General features: G+C 40.8%; 1 protein-coding gene across 4 annotated transcripts in view; it reads left to right on the top strand.

Annotated features, from left to right (window-relative positions):
• Nucleotides 1-23,562, top strand: part of LOC147153773 (ATP-binding cassette sub-family C member 4-like) — a 51,353-nt gene that overhangs the window by 19,816 nt on the left and 7,975 nt on the right. For 3 of the 4 annotated variants that reach the window (XM_086036076.1, XM_086036079.1, XM_086036086.1), the window contains 17 exons: nt 361-486; nt 5,948-6,197; nt 7,463-7,564; nt 10,599-10,688; nt 12,290-12,481; nt 12,947-13,041; nt 13,112-13,198; nt 14,583-14,679; nt 15,951-16,172; nt 17,153-17,290; nt 18,393-18,430; nt 18,517-18,629; nt 20,001-20,147; nt 20,331-20,410; nt 21,316-21,466; nt 21,540-21,659; nt 21,735-21,845. In XM_086036076.1, coding sequence (XP_085892202.1) covers nt 361-486; nt 5,948-6,197; nt 7,463-7,564; nt 10,599-10,688; nt 12,290-12,481; nt 12,947-13,041; nt 13,112-13,198; nt 14,583-14,679; nt 15,951-16,172; nt 17,153-17,290; nt 18,393-18,430; nt 18,517-18,629; nt 20,001-20,147; nt 20,331-20,410; nt 21,316-21,466; nt 21,540-21,659; nt 21,735-21,845 — 2,159 coding nt within the window. The remainder of the gene's footprint in view (nt 1-360; nt 487-5,947; nt 6,198-7,462; nt 7,565-10,598; nt 10,689-12,289; nt 12,482-12,946; nt 13,042-13,111; nt 13,199-14,582; nt 14,680-15,950; nt 16,173-17,152; nt 17,291-18,392; nt 18,431-18,516; nt 18,630-20,000; nt 20,148-20,330; nt 20,411-21,315; nt 21,467-21,539; nt 21,660-21,734; nt 21,846-23,562) is intronic. The other variant, XM_086036077.1, reaches the window with a different exon arrangement.

Genomic DNA, 23,562 nt, shown 5'->3' with positions numbered 1-23,562 from the left:
CAATCGCGGCTCAGCTTCAGAGAACAGGTGACGTGCGATTGGTCGTTACCTGACGCCTGAGCAACTGTGATGTCATTTTCAGTCGATAGAGGTGACAAAATGGCCGCCCCCCCGAGATGGCTAAAAAGGGGTGGATTTGGCTGCTTAACTCGTATTCCACAAACGCAATATTAATCAGAATGCCGTGTTTCATTTCAACTAGTGGGCTGGCAACATATATTCGGAAAAAAAAAATTCCCAACCCTACAGATGAGTAATGCTCGAACTAACTACACTTAATGTCCACATTTTGTCCAGATATGCTCCAAAATGTGTCCTCCCAAATGTTTATTTATCGTATTTTATTTTTTTTGTGTGTAGGAGCAAAACAGCGGTCCTAACCGACAGTCGAATCCGCATCATGAACGAAGTGGTGTCAGGCATCCGAATCATCAAAATGTACGCTTGGGAAACCCCCTTCTCAGCTCTAGTCACAGAGTCCAGAAGGTAACCATAACAGAGCTTTTGGTCATATTTTAAGAAATCGGCGCATTGATACTTGCTGTGGCAGAAAAGCAATCGACTAACCCCTAGCAATTATCTAACCTTGAACATGCCAGAGCTAACATAGAGTAAAAGTTAAAGTGTAACGTACAAGGCTACGCTAGAAACGGAGGAGTACAAGTGCAAATCATGAGATTTCAATCTCATCAAAAGGGCCCAAAAAAGTATATATATGGGTTTATATTATATATATATATATATATATATATATATATATATATATATATATATATATATATATATATATATATATATATATATATATATATATATATATATATATATATATATATATATATATATATATATATATATATATATATATATATATATATATATATATATATATATATATGGGTTTATATACATATATATAATTCAAAATCTTTCTGCCTTGGTCAAATGACTTTGAATGTTTTGATTAGTCACGCTCCCATTTGAGATGGCTTTTTCTTTTGTACCCAGAAGTACATGGTCTGTATTAAGTTTTTGTTTGTATTCCTGGAACTTTTATAATGTGCATCTGTCCACAAGCTTGGAGCATTTTTTTTTTCTTGGTTCTCTGACTTGGGCTCTATTAGTGTTTTGAAACTAAATTAATGAGGTAAAAAAAATGTAAAAGTCAGCCTTTCTTTTTCTTTTTTTTTTTTTTTTTTTTTCTTCCAAGCTGTTTTTTCCTCTGAGGTCTGACATGCAGGTTTTGGAATTTGTTTATTTACTGCAATTTAATTAGATCTGCCATGCCTTTCTGTCTGTTGGTGTTGGAGAATATTCAAGGTTTGAACAAGTACTAAGTCCTTATCTCTAGGACGGTCCTTCGATCCCGGCCAGATTCACAAGAGAGACCTTGAATACAAGTGCTCTTATCAGCCGCCGTGCATGTCTCACCTTGTCAAGGTCTCATAGTAGTGGCTTTAAATGCTGAGTGGATATTGTGACATGATCAACAAAGGCTTGTTGATGTCAACCCGCTCAACGCCATTGTACATGTGTCACGTGATCGAAGCAGTGAACCTGAGTTTTTTTTTTTACTGACAGACTTGAAGCGGGGCGGCACTGACTTTTCTGCCACGTGGACACAATTGACTGGGAGAAACATAAGCAACATCCTGACTGGAATTAAAGTGCTGTACAGCTGCTCAATGTTGTCGTATCCCTAGCAAGAGCTAGATCCGAAATTTAGCCTTTAAAGATAATAAAGCCAGACACTGACACTGTTCATTATTATTAACTAGTTTGCTGAGCTGGGCACTTGACCCTTTTTTGCCCGTCCGGCCGCAACCCCCGCCACCCAAAAAAAACAACAAAAAAAACCATGCATGATGCCCCCGCGGGATGCTAACGGAAGAGGTTTATTTAAGGACAATTAGTTGGCTAGCTTACAATTCAAACCCGCTGTGGACACGCTTTAAATGCGCCACTTACTCACGTACTTACCCAGCTGCGTGTGATTACTTCCATTGCGAGCCCCGAGGTTGGTTTTGTCGTATTGTATAATTATTTGGGTCCAACAGACGGCAAGTCTGCAAGCAGTCAACAAGTTACTTCTTTTCCACACTTCCCCTCCTTCACACTTCCCGGCCTTCGAAATAAAAGCATGCCAGCAAACCACTACACAGCAGTTTTGCTGCGGCGTATTTCCAGAAGTAGGAAAGTGCATGATGGGCTATACTTGAGTGCTGCGCGCAGCTTGAATAAACTCCCGGACACAAGTTGTTTTGAAAGAAGCCTAAAAAGAAGCCTTTCACCGAGTAGGCTGAGGTCTCGCGAGCACGTCAGACGCATGAGGGACGATTAGTGGGCCGGACTAAAATCCACTTCCGGCCATGCTTAGTCCAGCCATTTTTTTAAATTTGTCACCCGCCACAAAAATGGGCTTCCGGCCGGGCCGGAGGGTCCGACCGGTCCGGCTCAGGGACGGACTACCCAGCTCATCTAGTTTGTAGGGGTGTACACTATAAAACTACTCTGCACCACACTTAGAGGCCCAGAAGTAAACTTTTTTCTAACCATCATGACTATTCTGCCCTCACTAAATGTGCTTTGTGCATTTTGGCAGGGACACCAAGTGTATTTACATATTTATCCAAACCACATACTGTAAATTAGTTTTATGAAAGCTAGTTTAATGCTAACACAATCCAAAAAAACATACATGGTCTAACAATCTCTCAATATTGTGTTGGTTTTAAATCTTTTAACAACTAATATTTGAACACAAACGGTGCAGAAAGACATGCAGACAGAGCATGGAATAAGCGTCTGGAATAAGTATTTAACACACCACCATTTTTTTTTTAATCACTAAATATATTTCCAAAGATGCTATTGACATGACATTTTCACCAGATGAAACAAGCCAAGTCATCCATACATCCAAAGAAAGCAGAACAAATATGCTCGGGAATGAAGTTGTGTGGAATGATGTGAAATGACACAGGGAAAAAGTTCTTTCAGTTCTTTCCAAAGATTTTCAATTGGATTCAAGTCAGGTGATTGGCTGGGCCATTCGAGCAAGCTTTATTTATTTTTTTCTTTGAGACCAATTGGGAGTTTCCTCGACAGTACGTTATCGTGCTTGAATGTGCACCCTCGTTTCATTTTCATCGTCCTCGTATAGATGGCAGCAGATTTTTGTCAAGAATGTCACGCTACATTTGCCCATTCATTTTTCCTTCAATGATGCGAAGTTTACCAGTAACCATTTGCTGAAAAACAACCAACCACCGTCATGTTCCCACCTCTGTTGGTATGGTGTTTTTTATGTTGATGTGCAGTGATATTTCTCCTCCAAACGTGGTGTGCATTATGGCATCCAAAGTAGAGATAGACCGATATGTTTTTGTCAGGGCCGATACCGATACCGATTAGTCGTCAAGTGGGCCGATAACTGATGTTTGGAGCCCATATTCATTTTCAGTGAAAAGGAAAATATTGGCTTCAAAAAATAAAACAAATTAAAACTCTTAACTTTGTTGAAATGCCTTTACGCATGTTTGTTGAACTTTTTTTTTTTCAGATTTGCATGATCTTGATGTTTTTTATTATACATTTTTGGACAAAATGCATCTTTGTTGTAAAATTCGAACAAAGTTCAGGGAGCTCCCAGGGTCATCAGCACGTCTTCAAAAGTTGCATGAAAACAATTGCTCTGCACAGCTTTCGACAGTAAATAAAGTTCTCCAAAATTTCAAAACGACAGAAATGTAAAAATGTCACTACTTTTTGTTTTGATTTCAAACAAAACCAAAAGGTGCAGAGTGTTCCCAGGGCCAGTAGAATCTCTAATAAAGTTAACTGAAAAGTTAAACAAATAGTTCCTTGAAGTTAACACAGTTTTAAGTTGATTTATTATCGGCCATCATATTTAAAAAAAAAAAAAAAAAAAAAGGCCGATCCTGATATTCATCAAAATGCCGAATATCAGCCTGGCCGATAATCGGTCTGTTCAGCACACTTCAAACGAGCTTTGACATGCTTTTTTTTTTTTTCAACAGGGTCTAGAGCGTGCAATATGCATACAGGCTATGATGATGGAATGCATTACTCACTGTTCTCTTTATGACAACAGTACCTGCTAATTGCGGGTCTTTTTGAAGCTCTCCACTGGTGGTCCTTGGCTCTTGGACAACTCGTCTTGTTAACAAGGTTCTGACTTTATGGTATACTTTGGCTTGTTTTTGAGAGCGTGTACTCCATTTCTCTTAGTTCTTTATCTTGAGGCGTTAATCCTACAATGGAATCGTTCCACTTTGAAAAGTACCATCCTTGAAGCCAATCGCACCACATGTATCGACATGTGTATTGAATCGTCTTTTATTAGAGATACACGCCAGGTATGACTGGGTTTGATGTTGCTGGTGATTTGTGGTTTCTTTGAATTGAATTAGGCGGCACGGTGGTCGACCGGTTAGCACGTCCGGATAAGGATAAGCGGTATAGATAATGGATGTATGGAATGAATTTAATGAACTTAAATAGTTTGGGTTTTGGAGAGCTTTTACATCCATTTATCCATCAATTATCCCAACCGCTTAGCCGCACAAGGGTGGTGGGTGTGCTGGGCCCTATCCCAACTGTCTCCGGGCAGTAGGCGGGGTACACCGTGACTCAGTCGCCAGCCGATCACAGGGCACACGGAGACAAGTAAACAAACATTTGCACTTTACGTGTTGTTACAGAGTATTTAACATGACGAAAAGATGAAGCCGTACCATATCGAATCAAATTGTAACCCCACTGAATGGAACCATTCTACTTGAAAATACAGTATGCTGTTCTTGAACCCTATCTGCAGCCCATGTGTCGGGAGACGTATCAATCATCTTTTATTGGAGAATTGCACACCCCTAATACGTACAGTATGTGTACATACTGTACATTTCATAATTCAATGACTACCCAGCGGATTGTCTGAATCCAAAGTGCTTTGATACATTCGCGAATTCCATCAGATTTTGCATGTGTACTTAATGTGTTAGCCATTGAGTGTTAACCAGTAATAATCTTCTTGGCTGTGTGCTTTATTCCATAATAGCATACCGTAGGCCTTTTGTACTGGTGCCATGTAAACCAATGTTCAGACTTGAAAGAGGATTTGGAAAGTTTCAATTGATCTGATTTGTTTTCACTTCCTGCCCCTGATAAATGTTGGATGTTCGCTCTGAGTTGCCAGTTATTTCTTCCCCGCATGTTGTGGATTACACTTCGGACTTTAGCCCCTCGAGATCTCAGCACATTCATAAAACTTTCACTTTTGGTGTACTGAAAGACAACATTCTCACGCTAGCTTTTGAGTATGAATTGTACTGTACATTGAGTGAATGCCGAGGGACAAGCATTCGCATCCAAAAATCTTTTATTTTGCTATGTGTAATAACTGTGTGTAGAATCCGCACCGTCCCTCATCAGATTCTAATGAATGAATAAAAACAGTATTGTTTTCTCAGCTGAAACATTTCAATTCAGAGATGTTTCTGAAAGGTGTACAAAGGTAAGATAATGGACAGGGAAACAATTCTGCTGACAACAACAAGAGGGAATATTTTAGCTAGCTAGATAGATAGATAGCCAGCTAGCTAGCCAGCCAGCTAGCTAGATGGATGGATGGATGGATGGATGGATGGATAGATAGATAGATAGATAGATAGATAGATAGATAGATAGATAGATAGATAGATAGATAGATAGATAGATAGATAGATAGATAGGTTTAATCATTTAAGTTAGCAGTTTCAATGAGCTAGTCTCATCTTGGGGGGAATGAAAGAATGAATGTAAACTAAACAAATAAATAAATGTCCCACGGATTGGAACTGCTTGTTTTGTTTGACTTGTAGAAGTTCATCTGCTGGTGGAAGGCCGCGGCAGCTTCAAATGCCTGTGTTTGTTCTTGTCTCTTCAGAAAGGAAATAAACCAGATCATGAAGAGCTCCTACCTGCGAGGACTCAACATGGCATCATTCTTCGCCAGCAGTAAGATTGTGGTGTTTGTCACCTTCGCGGTGTACGCGGTGCTGGGCAACGGCATCAGCGCCAGCCGAGTGTTCGTCACCGTGTCCCTGTACGGAACCATCAAGCTCACCGTCACGCTGTTCTTCCCGCTGGCCGTTGAAAAACTGTCAGAGACCATTGTTAGCATTCACAGGATCAAGGTAACGCTGTCACTTCACATTTTCGACTTTCACTTGAAAACATTCATTTTTATGTCACAGGCACATTCTCTCATTGATGGGAAGTACATGACACAATGCTGTACTACTGTACTGCATATAAGTAGACTTTTCAGGTATCTGTACATTACTTGAATACTATTTCTGACCACCTTTTTTGCTCCCTACTTTCGAAAACAAATTTCTGTACTTTCTACTCCTTACTTAGTCAAAATAGGCTTGTTACTTTTCAACCTCTGCAGGGGATGATGACACAACGTTAAAACAAAAAAAAAAAAAAATGTTAATAAACCCTAACCACGTTTGAGCCGATACTTGATTGAGTTTTGAGAACATCGCTCCTGTATGACATCAGTCGCCAAAAATCCCCCACACTCCACAATCTTGTAGAAATAGGAAAATTGTTTTTTGCAGCAAAGGCAGAACAAATTACATATTTTCTTCCCATTTCACTTCCTGTATGTGTAATTCCAATTATTTTCTTCATGTAGAGTAGTAATTAATCGAAATTCGTACAATTAATCGAAGATATATATATATACATATATATATATATATATATATATATATATATATATATATATATATATATATATATATATATATATATATATATATATATGCTTACGCTAGGAAATCATCTTTTTTTTTTTTTTTTTTAATAATTTTATAAATTTTGTTTGGTCCAAAACAAACTTACATAATTATAGCGTTTCAAAGAAATTTGTCTTGATATTGTTTACGTTTAAACTTTTTCTTGTTTTGTACCAAAAAACAAATGATCGTTTGAATAATCGTGATTTCAATCATTACCAAAATAATCATGATTAATATTTTTTTTTTTGTAACCGAGCGGCACTAATGTTAGAGTATGCCCAATAGTGGAAAACAAAGAGTGTAGAAAATGTGGGCTTCTGATCCGGTTCTGTTCTGCAGTGATTCTCAAAGCTGCACAAGCACTAAATTAAATGTTCAAACTGTGCATAGTTATAGTGGTTTAAATTGAGTTTTTAATCCATTTACAGTACAGTTTGTTAAGTACAGTTCAGTTGTATTTAACTTTTAAAAACAATGTTGTTGCATTTACACTTTCAGTGCTGTTTGCCTTCAAGTTTTTTTTAATGTGGTACTTGGTGTAAAAGGTATAAGAAGAACCATTGCTGTATTTTGCATATCCTGACAGACTTGGTTTTTTTAGCGCTGGCAAAGGGACATTTCTGCTCATTCTTGTTTATAAATGCCCGTAGAATTTTCTCCTGCTGGATGAAATGACTAGAAGGAAGTTGACACTGGAAGAAAAGAACCCAAACAGCATCGAGATGACAAGGTTGACATGCTACTGGGATAAGGTGATAATTCTACCCTGTGTTCAGTGAAACCTCTAAGGCCGAACCCCAAACTAATTGAAATTCATGCGTTAATATTCTGGACAAATACACCACTACACAAAAATCCAGAAGTTGAACCGTCATTCGTCCGGCTGACATCATTTTATCATGAGACTCCAACTCAGAGAGCATTAAAGGATTAACAACTAATCAATTATCAAGCTAATCCATCATTTTTGGATATTCGATTCATCATTTAGAGACCTTGTCTAATTTGAAATTGTCCAAATCTTCTGAATTTCAGCCTCTCAACAATAAATATTGTCAGATTTCTATAGTCCTCCAGGGAAGCAGACTTGTTACCTTTGACCATCCATAACCGACAAAATTATCAGATTTATAGATTATCAAATGAATCCTTTGTTGCAGCCCCAGTAATATTAGTCATTCTTTGCAGAGGCTAAAGAATACACGCCATGCTACTGCTGCTGCTGTGAAGTGGCTTAGAGGTCAAATCGGGAGAAAGAAGCCCGGCCCGACCCGAACGTAATGATTGACATTTTAGGCTTCGGGTCGGGTCAGGCTCGGGCTCGGGTTTAAGATCTTACCTCTAAAGTGGCTTGAGTTTACTTCACTGCTACATTACAGCACTCGTATCTCAATTTTCTTGCTAAATAATAAAAAAAAAAAAATCTAAATGACTGGTCCTATTTGACAAAGATAGATCAATTGATCCATATTTGAGAATATATGTGTGAGAATAATATGAATGTAATGTGTGCACGTTGCACTTTGTTACGTCTGCTAACCCTTCAAGAAAATTTCCTGAAATGCTCATTCGAGGTATCCGAGGTTAATAATCGTTAACTCTTGTCAAACGATAACAGCCTCTCTGGTATTAAAGGGGACAAACAATGGTATGAATCATTTAAAAGTTGTGTGTTGTTCTGTGGATCAAATGTGGCTCAATGTGTTCCATCACAGGAAGTAACACACAAGCGTGGCTTTTCTTGACTCCACAATAATGTACAGTACGTGCGGTGCAGTAGAATTTTTTAGACTAAAAAGTTACGAGTGTCCAAGGGAGAAAAAAAAAAAAAAGCAACTCTTGCCAGCATCAACACAAAACACTCTCCTAGCATACCTTTAGACCCTACCAAGAAGAGCAAGACAGATTATTCTTATAGAACTGATAGCCCAACCCTCGTGAGCACATTGCTATCTTGACACGAGTACATTTTTTTTGCAGCGTAACGGTTTGCATTTGCTAAGGTTTAATTGCATGTTGCTAGTTGGCTAGGGCGTTGAAATGCGTTATTGCGGTGATAAAATTTGTCCTGTGACCTTGCCGGCTCTCTGTGAGCTCAAGGAGAGGTTGTAGTTATCATGTTCGAAGGACAGTGTTAGAAGATTTCCGGTTTACAAAAAGAACATGTTTGTCTTAGTTTACTATTTTTACAACATTTTTTTTTACAACCGTCTCAAATATGTAGCTTACCAATGCTAATGTAGCAACTTTCACTTGGCTTTCACTTTTTGTAGCCACCAGCTAGCATGTAGCATTAGCCTTCCTGCATTTGACCACTCTTCTTGGCAGAGTTGGTAGAGTACATTCAAATATTTTTAATTTCCTTGCACAGACACTTTTAAGCACGGAACTCAAATGTTCTATTGGGTTGAGATTATGTCTTTCGGAAGGCCATTACAGAAAGACAACTTTTCCAACTTTGTGTATCCTAATCTGCAATTCTTCTTTTTAGATCTTGACTGAATTCCTTGGACTTTTTTACCGTCATTAATACGGTCAAGCCAATGAGTGTTTTTAATCAGGCTTGATCTTTTTGAGGAAAAAGACATTCTTAACACTTTAGCACCACTTATTAAGATATTTAAGTGAAAGAATTAGGTACTAGAGGGTGACACGGGAGTGTATTTTCACTCCCGTCCCAGCGCACTCCCACAGAAAAAAATCCTGTACCGCTCCCATTTTGGAAGTGAGCTACATTAAAAATGGCTACACATCTGGCAGAATAATTTTTTCCTACTGGATAATCCCCCTCCCATCTGCTCCCATTAACATTTTATCCTATAGCCTCCCAATCCTGCGATTAATTGTAATGTTGACTCCTATTCCTGAAAAAATATCACCCTCTACTAGGTACTGTTGGAATACTTTGCAGGTCTTGAGGGCATAAGAACAATTAGCAATCTACAAAACAACTACTTAACCAATGCATGTTCGTTTTATCTTTCTTTCACCCGAGACGGGCGAGAGCAGAAAAGGGGCACGGTCTACCATGCGGCCCTCACATCTATCCTGTTTTCAAAATGTAAACATAATGTGGGCTGGTCTCCTCCCTGGCTGGCCCTGTCTGTAGGGCCGATCCTCTCCAGCTTGCTCGGATCAGGGCACGCTGACTCTAACACAATTTTAACTGATTATGCGATGTCCGTAAATGTGTAATTGCCATATTGGTTTTTGGTTAACCTGTAGGCTAATATTTAGCTATTCATATAGATTTAGATCCTTTAGTACTCAGGGCTCCGGACATTTTTTTTTTTTTTTTTTAACTGGGAGCGCAATGGCCTCTAACTTAAAATTTTAGGGGTGACTTGCTTCGTAAATATTCACATTTCCTCTCATTTTCACTCCATTCCCGTACTGATAAATACTTGGACAATACATGCACAAACTACATTCAGATTTCACATTTTATTGCGCAAATTATATAGAGTAGTTGGAATACAGAAAATGTCAACTGAATGTTTAGGGCGGCAGTGCCCATTTACTCAGGAAATGTTATGTTCCCTCGCATGTTGTGGATATCCACAGCATAATTTGCAATTACAGTAATTGAATTTGTCTTCTTCGCTTGTATGCTTTTGACCCCGTGTAGATTAGGGAAGGAAAAAAACAACTGAATTCAAACTTGTGCTCCTAATTCTTGTTTAAAAAAAAAAAAAGGAAAAGATAATTGAAGATGTGCGTTTTATACTCATTCCACCCATGATGAACGTACGCACATTTTTACTCACAACTGTGTCTTCTTTTCAGCTTCTGGATTCACCGTCTCTGCTGAACATCTCTCTCACAGTGGAGTCACGTCAGCTCGTGGCTGTAATAGGACCAGTGGGGTCGGGGAAGGTGAGATTAAAACTTGTTCAGGAATTCTCAAAGTGTGCTACGTTGGCTCCCTCTAGTACAGGGGTCGGCTTGTGCAAACGAATCATAAGTGTCCGATTGAAGTGTATTGTAACGTCTTCCAACGACGTAGCTTAATTACCTCCCTTTTTATTATTCCAACACGGCTACTGTGAGGCGTAGCCGACGCCAACTACTGTGCAACGGTTCCGTCATAAGTACACAGCAGATCTCTCGTCCTTCTCGCCGTCCGCTCACTCCTCTCTCTCTCTCTCTCTCTCTCACTCGCACACCCCTCCCATCCGGCGGAAACAACACAATTTAGCAAAACACAAATGTCACCACAACACGGATAACCCAATTCGTTGCAGTATGTTATTTGACTCCAAAACGTGTATCATGTCTTCTCCACTTCAGACCTTGTGCAATTTCGGTGATCAGCATTCGCCGGCCTCAGAGACGTTTGACATCACTTGATGTGTCAGGAGGCAGCCGGCACGCGTGGCCGCCTGCTGACACGCCTGCTCTGCCGGTGACACCAAAACTGCACGATATCTGAACGAAATATCTTACCTGCGTGTGTGTTCGTTTGTTTGATTGCAATGGTAAACTGTAAGATTATTGTGATCTCGAAATGTGAAAAATACAATTGGTATATTGTCGCTGTTGGTCGAAAACCTCGGAAATCCAAATATGATCGAATTCATTTTTTTCTAATGGTCCGTCCCTACTTCGTCTGTAATTATTATGCAATTCTAGTCAATTTAAAGCAGTAAAAATAGCAAATACTCAAATAAAGCACGATTTCACGGCCGCTCTTAACCGCAACTTTTTTTTGCGTGTTCCCGAGGTGTGTGCGACATAATGACGTGTCCCCCGTCTGTGGAACGCAGAAGCCATGTGGCGTAATGGCCGTCCCTATTTACCGTCGAGTAGTGTTTTGTTTTCCTTAATAACAAGTGAAAATCGGATTACATTGGCTGGATTACATTGTCTTGTTTGTTTGATTATGGATCGATGGGATGCTTCGTTGCAAAAAGAGCCCCGCAATCCTATGTTGTTAAGTAAGTCCGTTTCATTTTATCATGCACTTTGTAGATGCGGTTAGCGGCGAAAAGACTAACATCTTCATTTCAGATGTCAAAAAGTGTTTGCGGTGCCCGGTGTTTTCGTTTCCGTGGAAACCGAGTTGAAATGGCTCTTTTGAGTGTTAAAGGTTGCCGACCCCTGCTGGAGTGGGACTCATTATCCTGGTTTACATGGAATTCCGATTAGAAAGGATCCGAATGACCAATTGGAATGAAAATGCTCCATATAAACACCCCAGTCGGAATAAAATTATTTGGATTCACAGGAGTGGTAAATTCCTTATGCCAGTGTATTTTTTTTTTCCCCGACTATAAAAACATTTAGTTGTATTTAACTGCTATTACAGTGGCTTACAATAATATTTAATATACTTTTCAGGAATAAAATCTTTGCTCATTTTTGATGAATACTCAGGCCTACTGTCATTTGAAGAGCCAAGTATTTTTTTTTTTTGAGACGCTAACCAATTTGACTTCATTTATCACCTGTAATTACCGCACCTCCCCTTCTGCCAGTCGTCCTTGCTGAGCGCCATCCTGGGCGAGCTGTCTCAGGACACCGGTACGATGACGGTCAGAGGTCAAGTCAACTACGCATCCCAGCAGCCTTGGGTGTTCCCGGGGACCATCCGCAGTAACATCCTGTTCGGGAGAGTGCTGGATCCCCAGAAGTACCTGCGTGTACTGAAGGCCTGCGCTCTGAAGAAGGTAAGTTGGTATTGGAAAAGGACTGGGCTGATTTTTTTTTTCTCTGATTTTTTTTTTTTTTTTTTTAATTCATTTATTTATTTATTTTTTTACTGATGCACTACTACTGTCAGGTCAGACTTTTTAACAAATTCTTTTGAAAATGGCAAACTCCCCCTTTAATTGTAAAAGCAGCATAGTGAGTGTTTTAACAAAATAAATCAAGTTCAACAAGGCTTTTTTGTACGGCTTAAGTTAGGTCAGTACTTTTGAATTTTTTTTTCAGTTCAGAGTTCAAGCTTTGGTGTGAAATTGTCAAACATTTTGCTCGTTAAGAATGAATTGAACATTTGTATTAATAAGGACTAATCTGGGTGGGGCGGGGTGGGGACCAATTCATTTCGAATGAATTTTGGTTCCATTTATTTGAGACATCACATCGCCTTACACTGCAGATTGTGTTGTGTTCATTGTATTGGAGTGCAGGACCTGGAGCTCCTCCCGGATGGAGACCTGACCCTCATCGGGGACAAGGGAGGCACCCTCAGTGGGGGGCAGAAGGCTCGCATTAACCTGGCCAGGTGGGAAAATCTTGTATTTGCTCTATGAAACATACTCATTGAGAATAATTGTGTGTGTCTGCGTTCTCAGAGCGGTGTATGAGGAAGCGGATATCTACCTCTTAGATGATCCTCTGAGTGCTGTGGATGCCGAAGTTGGGAAATATCTCTTTGAAGCGTGAGTGTCAGTCGCTCCATCATTCTGCATCGTGCATTATGTCCAGAATTTGAGAACAATTTAGGGATCAATATTTTTGAAAAACTGACTATTTTTTGTTTTTGTTATTTTTTGTTGTTGTTTTCAAGATTTCGTTTGAATACTAATTTTACTTTAGTATATATTCTGATGAGAGTAACAAGCTTGTAAGAAACAGAGTTGCAAATCAATGTTATTTTTGTTAGCTAGTTTTTGCCCAAGCATACATGCTAGCTGTGTTAGCTGCTATGCTAACTGGTCAGACAGAAAATGTCCTCTAATTCTGGAATGACCCGGTGATATCATATTTTCTCCTCCACTCACCTAAAGGAGCATTTGTAGAATCAGAAGTCACTGATGTTGGACACGATGGAGCATTTCGATTGACGTTCTGTACCGACGGAAATGTCGTTAAAATAACATGTCCAGCATGTGTGGGCACAATACCCTGAAAGTGCTCTAAAACTCTAAATTCAGACTTAGTGCACGCTTAGAAATCTGTGATGTAGCAAAGATGTGAAAGGTCGACTCCAATATAACGGGCGCTAACTTGTATAGACCAGTGTTTTTCAAACTTTTTCGAGTCAAGGCACATATATTTCATTGAAAAAAAGTTCCGCGGCACACCACCAGCTGAAATTGTGAAAAAAAAAAAAATGCTTATTTTAACAATGTAAGTGTTATATTGTTTATATAAGCATTTTTTTAACATTGAAGAATGACGTTATAGTATAACGTCATGAATAGGAATTAAATAAACACAAAGAAAAAAGTATTTTATAATGTTTCATATTGAGTTTGGATAAACATGCCTCACTAATTCGCTTGTCTGACAATTAGCTGCTGCTACCTACTGGTATGGAAGAGTACTACAATGTAGTACCGGTAACTATATGATTACGTTGCCAGGCGCTAGACTGCACAGGCACACAAATTAGATCATTTCCCACGGCACCGGAAGCACATTATTTTCTCATGCAGATGTCTTATTAATGTGAATGTGTCTTTCAAAGGTCTTTGTCCGTCTCGTTGAAGTGTTTATTTGTTATTATTTCTTTTATTTAACCAGGTTAAATAAGATAAATATACGCTACTAAAATAAAAAAAACAGTCATACACAATCAGCACATACAATCACAATCAATTAGTACAAGATAATTTCAACAACAAATTGGTGCCCATTTTAGAAGCAGTCACAGCATTTGTTTCATATTTACAACAGATTTGAATTCTCCCAGAGTAATATGTTCTGGCAAGTTCCGATCTTTTTGTAAGCCAGTTTATGAAGAGGTAGCGACACGTTTGAATGCTGTCTTACCCAGCTCTGTCCTGAGCCTAAGTGTAAGTCTTTTCGTCAATTCACTAGGTGCATCTGCGGCCTGCTGAAGAACAAGTGTCGCATCCTGGTTACTCATCAACTTCAGAATCTGTCGACAGTCGATCAAATAGTGGTGGTCAAGGAGGTTGGTGTCATCAGTTCGATTGTCACAAGTAGGGGTGAAAATGTTCGCTTAATTTCCGTGGAGCTTTCACTAAGGATTTTGGAAGCAAAAATAAAAATATGATGGGCTCCAACCAGCCCATTTCTTATTATTCTGTTGCCTTACCAGTGAAAATGCTCCAGTCAAAGTTTGAACTGCTGCAATTAAATTAAATCATGATTTAATTGAAATGTATTGCACATGGCAGTTAAATCAAAATCATACATAATTGCTTAAGAATAAAACATTTTTAAGATGAAATGCTAACATGTTGTACTGAAAAGTTAAATTCAACTCAACTTTATTTTGAAAGTGTACTGTTTTACTTGAAAAGTAAAAAATGTAATGTACTGGATAAAAACAAAGGCTTAAACCCGTTTGAACATTAACATTGAGCTTAAATGAAGTAAAAGAAAAAAAAATTAAATAGTGATTTGATTGGAATGTTTTGCAAACTTAACCGTTCTTAAAGTGGAAGTCAACCCAAGCATTTTTTTTTCAAGAATATGTTCTATGTAGGCCCACTAAATGAAACATGGCATTCTGATTAATATTGTGTTTGTAGAATATGAATTAAATCTAAATCCACCCATTTTTAGCCATCTCAGGGGGTGGGCATTTTGTCACTTCTGTCGACTGAAAATGACATCAGAGATGCTCAGGGCTCAGATAACAACCAATCGTGGCTCAGCTTCAGAAAACAGGTGTACTGTGGATGGTCATTACCTGAGCCCTGATTAACTGTGATGTCATTTTCAGTCAACAGAAGTGACAAAATGCCCGCCCCAAGAGATTAAGTCCTTTTCCACAAATTTATCAGAATGCCTTGTTTCAACGAGTGGGCTTGCATAGAACATATTCTTGAAAAAAATAGGTTTGGGTTGACTTCCCCTTTAAAAGTTAAATACTACTGAATCGTGTGTACGTGCATGTGTGTGTGTTGTGGGGGGCAGGGGGGGGTAGTTCCATCTGGTTCGTCCTTAAGTGCCATGTGTTTGGTTGTAAGATAGCATTTGAGCTGCGATGGGTTCTTATAGTCATTGCTTAAAACTTTGCCACATACCTCACTCTCACCACTAGAAAAACAAAACAAACCAAAAAAAACTAATATGTACAGAAAATAAATACAAAAAATAGTGAAAAACATTGAAAACGGATCCACAAATATGCAAATCCGGGTCCACTGTACATCAATCTGCTGTGAGTTTTTAGTGACTACCGACTCTTTTTCGCTATTTCTTACTGACTTTAAGGGTCGTATAATGGCCCAGGGAACCTGCAGCGAGTTGCAGAGCTCCGGCCTTGATGTGGGCTTCCTGCTAAAAAGCCAAGAGCAGGAGCAGGAACATCCATATCTGTCAGCCAACTGTGACAAGGAGTCACTCTCTAGCAAGATGACCAATCACTCCAACAGTTCGCAGTACTCGCACAGCACCCTCCTGCTACCAGAAGGCAGCGGCCCTGACCTGCTTCCTGTAAGCAGCAGAATTCCATATTTTGCTAACGCACTCAACCCCTGCATATTCACCTATTTGCAGATTTTTTTTGTTTTGTTTTTTTCCATCACATTTGAGATGTCTTCGTTTTTTTTTTTTTTGCTAACCTTGTATTCACCTCATGCAATGGAACAGTCAAAGTCCGTTTTTTGCTACTTTCCTGCTGCAGCTACTTATGCTACGTTCACACCAAACGCGAATGATGCGTTTCTGGCGGCGCGTTTGTATTGGAGTCGATGTAGTGACGATGCGTTTGGAGCGGTAGGACGCGGAGCAAAGCACAGAAAATCCGTCCATTCGTCCCATTCGTCGCTTATCAATCAAGTCAACTTTTTTCGCCGCTCCGCCTCGCGGCAGCCAATCAGCATCGGGGATACTGAGACGGCCAATCAGCATCGGGCATTCTGCGACAGCCAATCAGCATCGGGCATACTGCATCACACACACAAATGGCGTCCTGTTCACTCGGCGGCTTTTTTTTTTGTTTTTTTACAGTTCTTGAACTTTACCAAGACAGCAGTATTGTTAGCATTAGCATAGTGCGTCGGCCATTTGATTGCGATGTTGAAAAATGCTGTCGTAGTCTTCTGCCATGCGAAGCCCCTCCCCTCTCTCCGCTGTGAGTGAATGAGCGGCTGCAGCATTTCAGGTTTCAAATTTCCCGCGGTCAAACGCGAGCGAATCAAGCGACTCGGAACGCTTCATTCGCGTTTGGTGTGAACGTAGCATAAACAGCTGGTGTAGTCTTCTTTGATCTGTATTCGCTAACATTTATTATCACGCGTAAATGCCAAAAGGTCATTTTAATGACTTAAAACCGCTGTGAAAGTGCTCGTATTGTTTTAATTCTGCTAGCGTTTGTGCTAGCGTGCTGTTTAAGATAGTATCCTAATCCTGTTGCCTCGGTGAAGGTGGTTTGCGTTCACTTCTGATTTTTTTATTCTTGACGTGTTTTACAGGTTGAGAGTGCACACGCTGCTGAGGAGGAGTCTCGCGCTGAGGGAAATGTCAGCAGGGACATATATGTCAAGTATTTTACCGCCCACTGTCATCCTCTGATCTTATTTGCTGTTCTGCTGCTCAGTGTCATCGCTGAGGTTAGTAAGACGTTATTTGCGGAGTTTGTACAAAATATACAGTAAATATAATTATGGTCTCCACCAGACGGTTTAGTCTAGGGGTGTACGGATACAATTTTTTTCACTTCTGATAGGGCACCAATATTGTGGCCGAGAGTGCTAACCGATACCGATATCATCAGATATGATATGGTAGGAATTAGGGGTGTAATGGTACACGTGGGTGTATTAATACTTTACGTGGATTATGATCTATTGACGTCTGTTCTACTATGCAGAGGTGGGAATTCCGTCAGACTGATCGTCCGGTCCGTCAGTCCGTCACTGACGGACGCCCATTTTGCTGACGATTGACAAATAACTTTTTAAGAATGATGAACTAAGCACTGACGGAAATTGATTTTCGGCTGTTAAGAGAAATCGTCACTAACCGTGTCCGTCAATTACGGACGCTCACTTTGCTGACGTGTTTTTTTTGGGGTGGGTGGACGGACTGATGGACCGACTGACAGACCAACGCACTACTGACGGACTGATTGATGGACTGACCAACTGACAATTACAATTCGGATCAGCTTGAAGAATGACGGACCAGCAAAATTTAGTAAAATGCCCACCACTACTACTATGGCCTAAAATTCTCATCAATAACAATCAATAACTTTTTGAAAATAGGATTTCAAGCATTGCTATTTCACCATGAGAGACATTTCGACATTATTTGAAAATGACCCCTATAGTGTTTTGTGTTAAAATATCATTTTTTAACAATGTGTTTAAAAAGCATGCTTAAAGGGACGTCAACACAAACATATTTTTTTCAATAATATGTTCTATGCAGGAACACTAGTTGAAACAGGACATTCGGATTAATATTGCGTTTATGGAATCCGGCAAAATCCACCCGTTTTTAGCCTGTTTTCTGAAGCTGAGCCATGATTGGTCGTTACCTGAGCCCTGAGAAACTGGGAAGTCATTTTCAGTTGACAGAAGTGATAAAATGGCCGACCCCTGAGATGGCTAGCTTTTGCTGCTTGTAGTACCAGTTGTGACATGCTGTATATAGTTGCATATACCGGTAGCTAATGTTCACCTGGCGGGTCTTCGATCTTCTTTCTAGGCTGCATATATTCTGCAGGACTGGTGGTTGGTGTTCTGGTGAGTCAGTGGCCCGGCCTCTACACACAAACACATCACTAAATCTTCTATGTTACCACGTGTTGACTTTGTATTGTTGTGGACAGGGCCAAAGATGAGCTCAACAACACCAGCACGGTTGTGACTGTTGAGAAAAGCGCCAATGAGACTGGCTTAAACCAAGGCAACAGTCTTCCATTTTATTTGGGCATTTATTCTGGTTAGTCCAAAAATTCTTATTTTCTCTTTTTGTCCAGAAACGTTTCCCCCAATTTACATGTTATACGCCATACACAAAACGTTAAGGCGATTTGGCTTTTTGGCTGCATTTTTTTTTGCATTGGTTTAACAGATGGATCGACCGCAAATCGACTTATAGATTTGGGTTTTTTTTCATTTATTTAACTTTTATCCCAAAAATAGTTTTTCTCTTTCTTATAAAAATGGAGAAAAGGGTTAAGAATATAGTCATTCATTTCATTTAATTTCAAGAAAATACTTAATCGAGTTATGAGTGGTTCTCAGAAAACTTGGTACAGGGGCACTATATTCGTTCCAAACGCAAGTGTTCTTCGTTCCATTCGCGCAGTCTAACTGTGCGCGTGGGATGGAACGTAGTGTTTTCTGGGCCAATCCTTGCGCATCCCTAATCTGCATTAAAATCAGAATGATACGGCGCGCACGCCTGAGTACGCCGTGCGTGACATGCGGAAACAGAAATTCGACTCGCCGGAGTTCGTGCGTGACATTAGAACGTAAACTGTAACAATTTCCCCTTTCGGATGATGTAGTTGGCCATGTGTGTGACGTGGGCAATCGGAGAACACCTTTGAACCTCCTGATCGTGCATCCGTGTGTGAACCCCCCCCCCCCCATACACTTACCCACCCACAATAATGACGAGAGTATACTGGAGGTGTCAGCGTGTCACAGAAGTAATCCCGATGGCAATTTGTTTTTTACTGATCAAAATACATTCACACACAAACGACAGCAGAGGTTTCAGTAAGATTATTTATTTTATCTCTGCAGTATACAGTGTATGCAATATTGGAAACAGTCAAATCTGGTGATTGAGTTTAAAGAGGAAAAAAAAGTGGGTCACTATCTGCAGCCCGAGGCGGACCATATTTTCTGAGAACCACCCATTTGCATTGTTATTGGGATTACAATGGACCTCCGTTTATTTGCGTTTAGGCACCCAATAAATTTTTTTTTTTTTTTACTTTTAAGGTAGCGGCAACCCGTATTTTCATGGAAAACGCTGATTGGCACTATATCCCTGCTTATTCAAGCGTTTTTGGGGTCATTAAAAAAAAAAGAATAATTCATGTATTTATTTATTTTTCTATGCAATTATGATGGCCGATAATAATTTGCAGATTTTCGCTATTCCTAGGTCGGCCCGGCCCATATCCCACGGGGTGCGCTGTATAACATTTTCGTCCATATCGCACAGAACTATTCAGAAACATTTGTGTATACTGTAATCATATCAACTAGATAACAATAATGTAATCCGTCCTTAATATTATTTCATTCTTTCCCCAAATTCAAATCCATTCCCATCCCTGTGCTCTGTGTTGTGCAGGTTTGACCGCAGCCGCCGTGATCTTGGGCTATGCCAGGAGTTTAGTGATTTTTCACGGGCTAGTGCGATCCACTCAGACGCTGCACAACCGCATGTTCAATGCCGTCCTCCGCACCCCAGTCCACTTCTTTGATGTCAACCCCATAGGTGAAACCTTGAGGCCTCGTCTTAATTGCTGGAAATGTAGATCTTTCAAGGTGCCTCGGGTCACGCGTAGCTTTTTGACAGCTCATGTCATGAAAGACAGGGGGCGCTGTCACGCTTTATGATTATGCCGTTGTTTCAGCTGCGAGGCTGATCTAAAAGTTTGCTTGTGTCACTGCATGCTAGGAAGAATCCTCAACCGCTTTTCCAAGGATATCAGCCAGATGGACTCCCTGTTACCACTCACCTTTGTGGACTTTTATCAAGTGAGGAGTCATCGGGTTAGACCAGCGTTTCCCAACCTTTATTGAGCCAAGTCCGAGTGTCACAATTTATGAGTATTTCAGGTAATGAGCCGTTTCTTGACCATTTTTTATTTATTTTTTTTCGCTCTGACGTGCGGGCCAAAATTGGAATCGCAAGATGCGCCGCCACTCTGGTGAAGTGGAAAAAAAAAAAGGAAAGACACACTTGCCGTTGGACTTTCAGACGTTTAAATGCACAAATACAGAATAAAAATGCACATAAGGAGCATGGCACGGATGTGGAAAATAGCCAAACGGTTGTAGTCGGAGCACACCATATCACTCACTAGGCCACGCCCCCTTTAAGGCACACAAGGCGCTACTGTACTGCGTGCTGTTTGGGTTACGTGTACTTTTTAAAACCAATTTGCACGCAAGTTTCGGCTTTTTCGCCGGTTGACCCGGTCCATTATAAAGTGCTATTTTTCTTTTATTTCAAATATGTAACAAGATAAACTCCCATGTATTGTATTACAATATAATGTAAAATAATTGTTGATCACAAATTGACTTATTCAATGTGAAATGTAGGCCTGTTGAGTTGAAGACCGAGCTATTCTGTTGCTTTGTATCGCATGAATGGCAACATGGATACACAAGTTCATAGTACCTTCTGCCATCTAGTGGAAGAGCCCTGTCACATCTGCTTCGCTACCATAGATGGATCGGCACAGATTCATCATTTATACACGCTTAATCGCAAAAGGTTTTAACTTCCAGGCCAACAAATCGAAATAGGATCATTTACTGTGGCACAATTGATCATCTGAGAGGCACAGTGGTTGGGAATCCCTGGGTTAGGCCAAAGTCAATCGTATTTTTGGCGCAGTTTGCTGGAAAAAAAACAAAAAACGTGCGCGTCGTAGCTTTTTTTGCAGAACGTGGGCGTTCTGGCCGTGGCGGCCTCCATCATCCCGCTCCTCCTGGTCTCCATCGCCCCCTTGCTCTTCCTCTTCCTGTACCTGCGACGCTACTACCTCTCGACGTCAAGAGATATCAAACGCCTGGAGTCCACAAGTACGTCAAGGCTTTGGAGCGACCGTGCCGGTTCGCACGGCGCTCCAGTGATACTCTCCGTCTTCCCTTGCAGCACGCAGCCCGGTCTTCTCCCATCTTTCATCGTCCCTCCAGGGTCTGTGCAGCATCCGAGCCTTCGGAGGGGAGCAGAGATTAACGAAAGCCTTCGACTCGTACCAAGACCGACACTCAGGTTCTTCTGTCGTGTGCGCGTTTTCATGCGTGGATACACGGAGCGTGTTTTCCACTGTGTTGTCGTTGCTCTCAGAAGCGTGGTTTCTCTTCCTGATGACCTCCCGCTGGTTTGCCCTCCGCCTGGACAGCATTTGCTCCGTCTTTATCACCGTAGCAACGTTTGGGTGCATTTTACTCCGAGAGGGTGAGGATACTGTAAAATACTGTCTTCGCCGATCGGTGTCGCGTACTGCGGTGCCTTGAGATACGAGTCATTCGGCTTACAGGTTCTTCAAGATACAAGACATCAGTTCAGACCGTTTTTTTTTTTTAACCTGGCCCGTATACCAACTGCCCAAACATCGACATTATATCATATTAATCGGTGAAAAAAAAAAAAGTGCCAGCTGACTTTTTTCATCTGTGAGGAGCATTCCCGCATGCTGATGGACTTTTGAGTTAAAGTGCCGATGACAAACAATACAGTCATTGTACACTCAATACAAATATAAACGCAAATACAAACTTTTTCCATATACACGATAGCACCATTTCTCTCAAATATTGTTCACAAACCAGTCTGACAGTGAGCACTTCTCCTTTGCCGAGATAATCCATCCCACCTCGCAAGGGTGCAAGATGCTGGTTAGACACGATGATTAGAGCACAGGTGTGCCTTAAACTACCCACAATAAAAATGGTGGGTGTGTCAGAAGTCTGGACGAGGGAATCTCGGCCACCTTGAAAGTGTGCAGGAAAGGTGCGAAATGGAGAATAGATGAATAGGGGAATCATTTTTGGACACATTAGACCAGGGGTCTTCGATCCTGTTCCTCGGGGGCCGGTGTCCCGCGTGCTTTTCTACCTCTCCCTGTTGCAACACACCTGATTCAAATGATCAGGTAATCAGCGAGGTCTGCACAAGCCGGACAACGATACTAATCATTTGACACAGGTGCGCGTTGCAAAAGGGAGAAATGGAAAACAGACAGGACGCCGGCCCTCGAGGAATAGGATTGAAGACCCCTGCATTAGACCCTCTACACATGTGTGGTTGATTAAGGATCCACGGCTGTGTGTCGACCTTCTTGGCATCTGTAAATAGTCTAAACAGGGACAATACGGTCTTCTGTTCGTTGATGTTATATAGTGTATGTCAAGGTTTGGCATGGATGGGGACCTAAATGCAGGAGAAGCAACAAGGCACACCAGGACAAGACACAAGTAGCGCTGATTGGTAGACACGAGGGACCGGGCGGATGAGAACAGGTGGACACAAAAACCTTACGATACAGACAAGACATGAGGAGGGACATGAGGAAAACATGAGAAAACTAAAAGGAATCAAATCCATCACAGACTGAAAAGTCTGGTTAGCTTAATGCTAACAAACAAGGCAAAACGCTAGAGACAAGCAAACAAATAACATCAAGGTGTAACACATGTAAACAGACCAGAGTTTAATTAAAAGACCAGCCCGGGTCCGTCCCTCGTCGGCGTCGAGAACGTCATCTTTACATCACACGCAGACACGCCGCCACACAAAGAAAAAAATATCAAACCAAAACAACATACGCACACCCACGGCGTGGTGATCGGCGAAAGAAAAACAATGATTTGATTTTTCATTTTTTCCTTACTCGGCCGCGTGTCGGGAGTGCGGCACCTGCGTGTGACGTACAGGTTAAGTCAGGTTCTCGACACGGTTCGGCTGACTCGGACTCGAATGGGACCACGTTGGTTGTTTAAATATGCCGAGGGGAACTCGGTGGCAGTTAGGTGACGCCCGGCTCTGAAACAGACAATACAACATTATTTATCCTGAAAAATGACTATTACAGCAGCTTGCTGTGTCGGTTACAGTAGTTATGAAACTAACTCTTCTTCGTTTTTGTCCGCGGTGGTGTTATATTGCCCCCGGT

This window comes from Filicampus tigris, chromosome 1, assembly GCF_054856515.1.
Source record: "Filicampus tigris isolate MCC_2025a chromosome 1, RoL_Ftig_1.0, whole genome shotgun sequence".
NCBI lineage: Eukaryota > Metazoa > Chordata > Actinopteri > Syngnathiformes > Syngnathidae > Filicampus > Filicampus tigris.
This window is presented reverse-complemented; position numbering and strand designations above follow the sequence as displayed.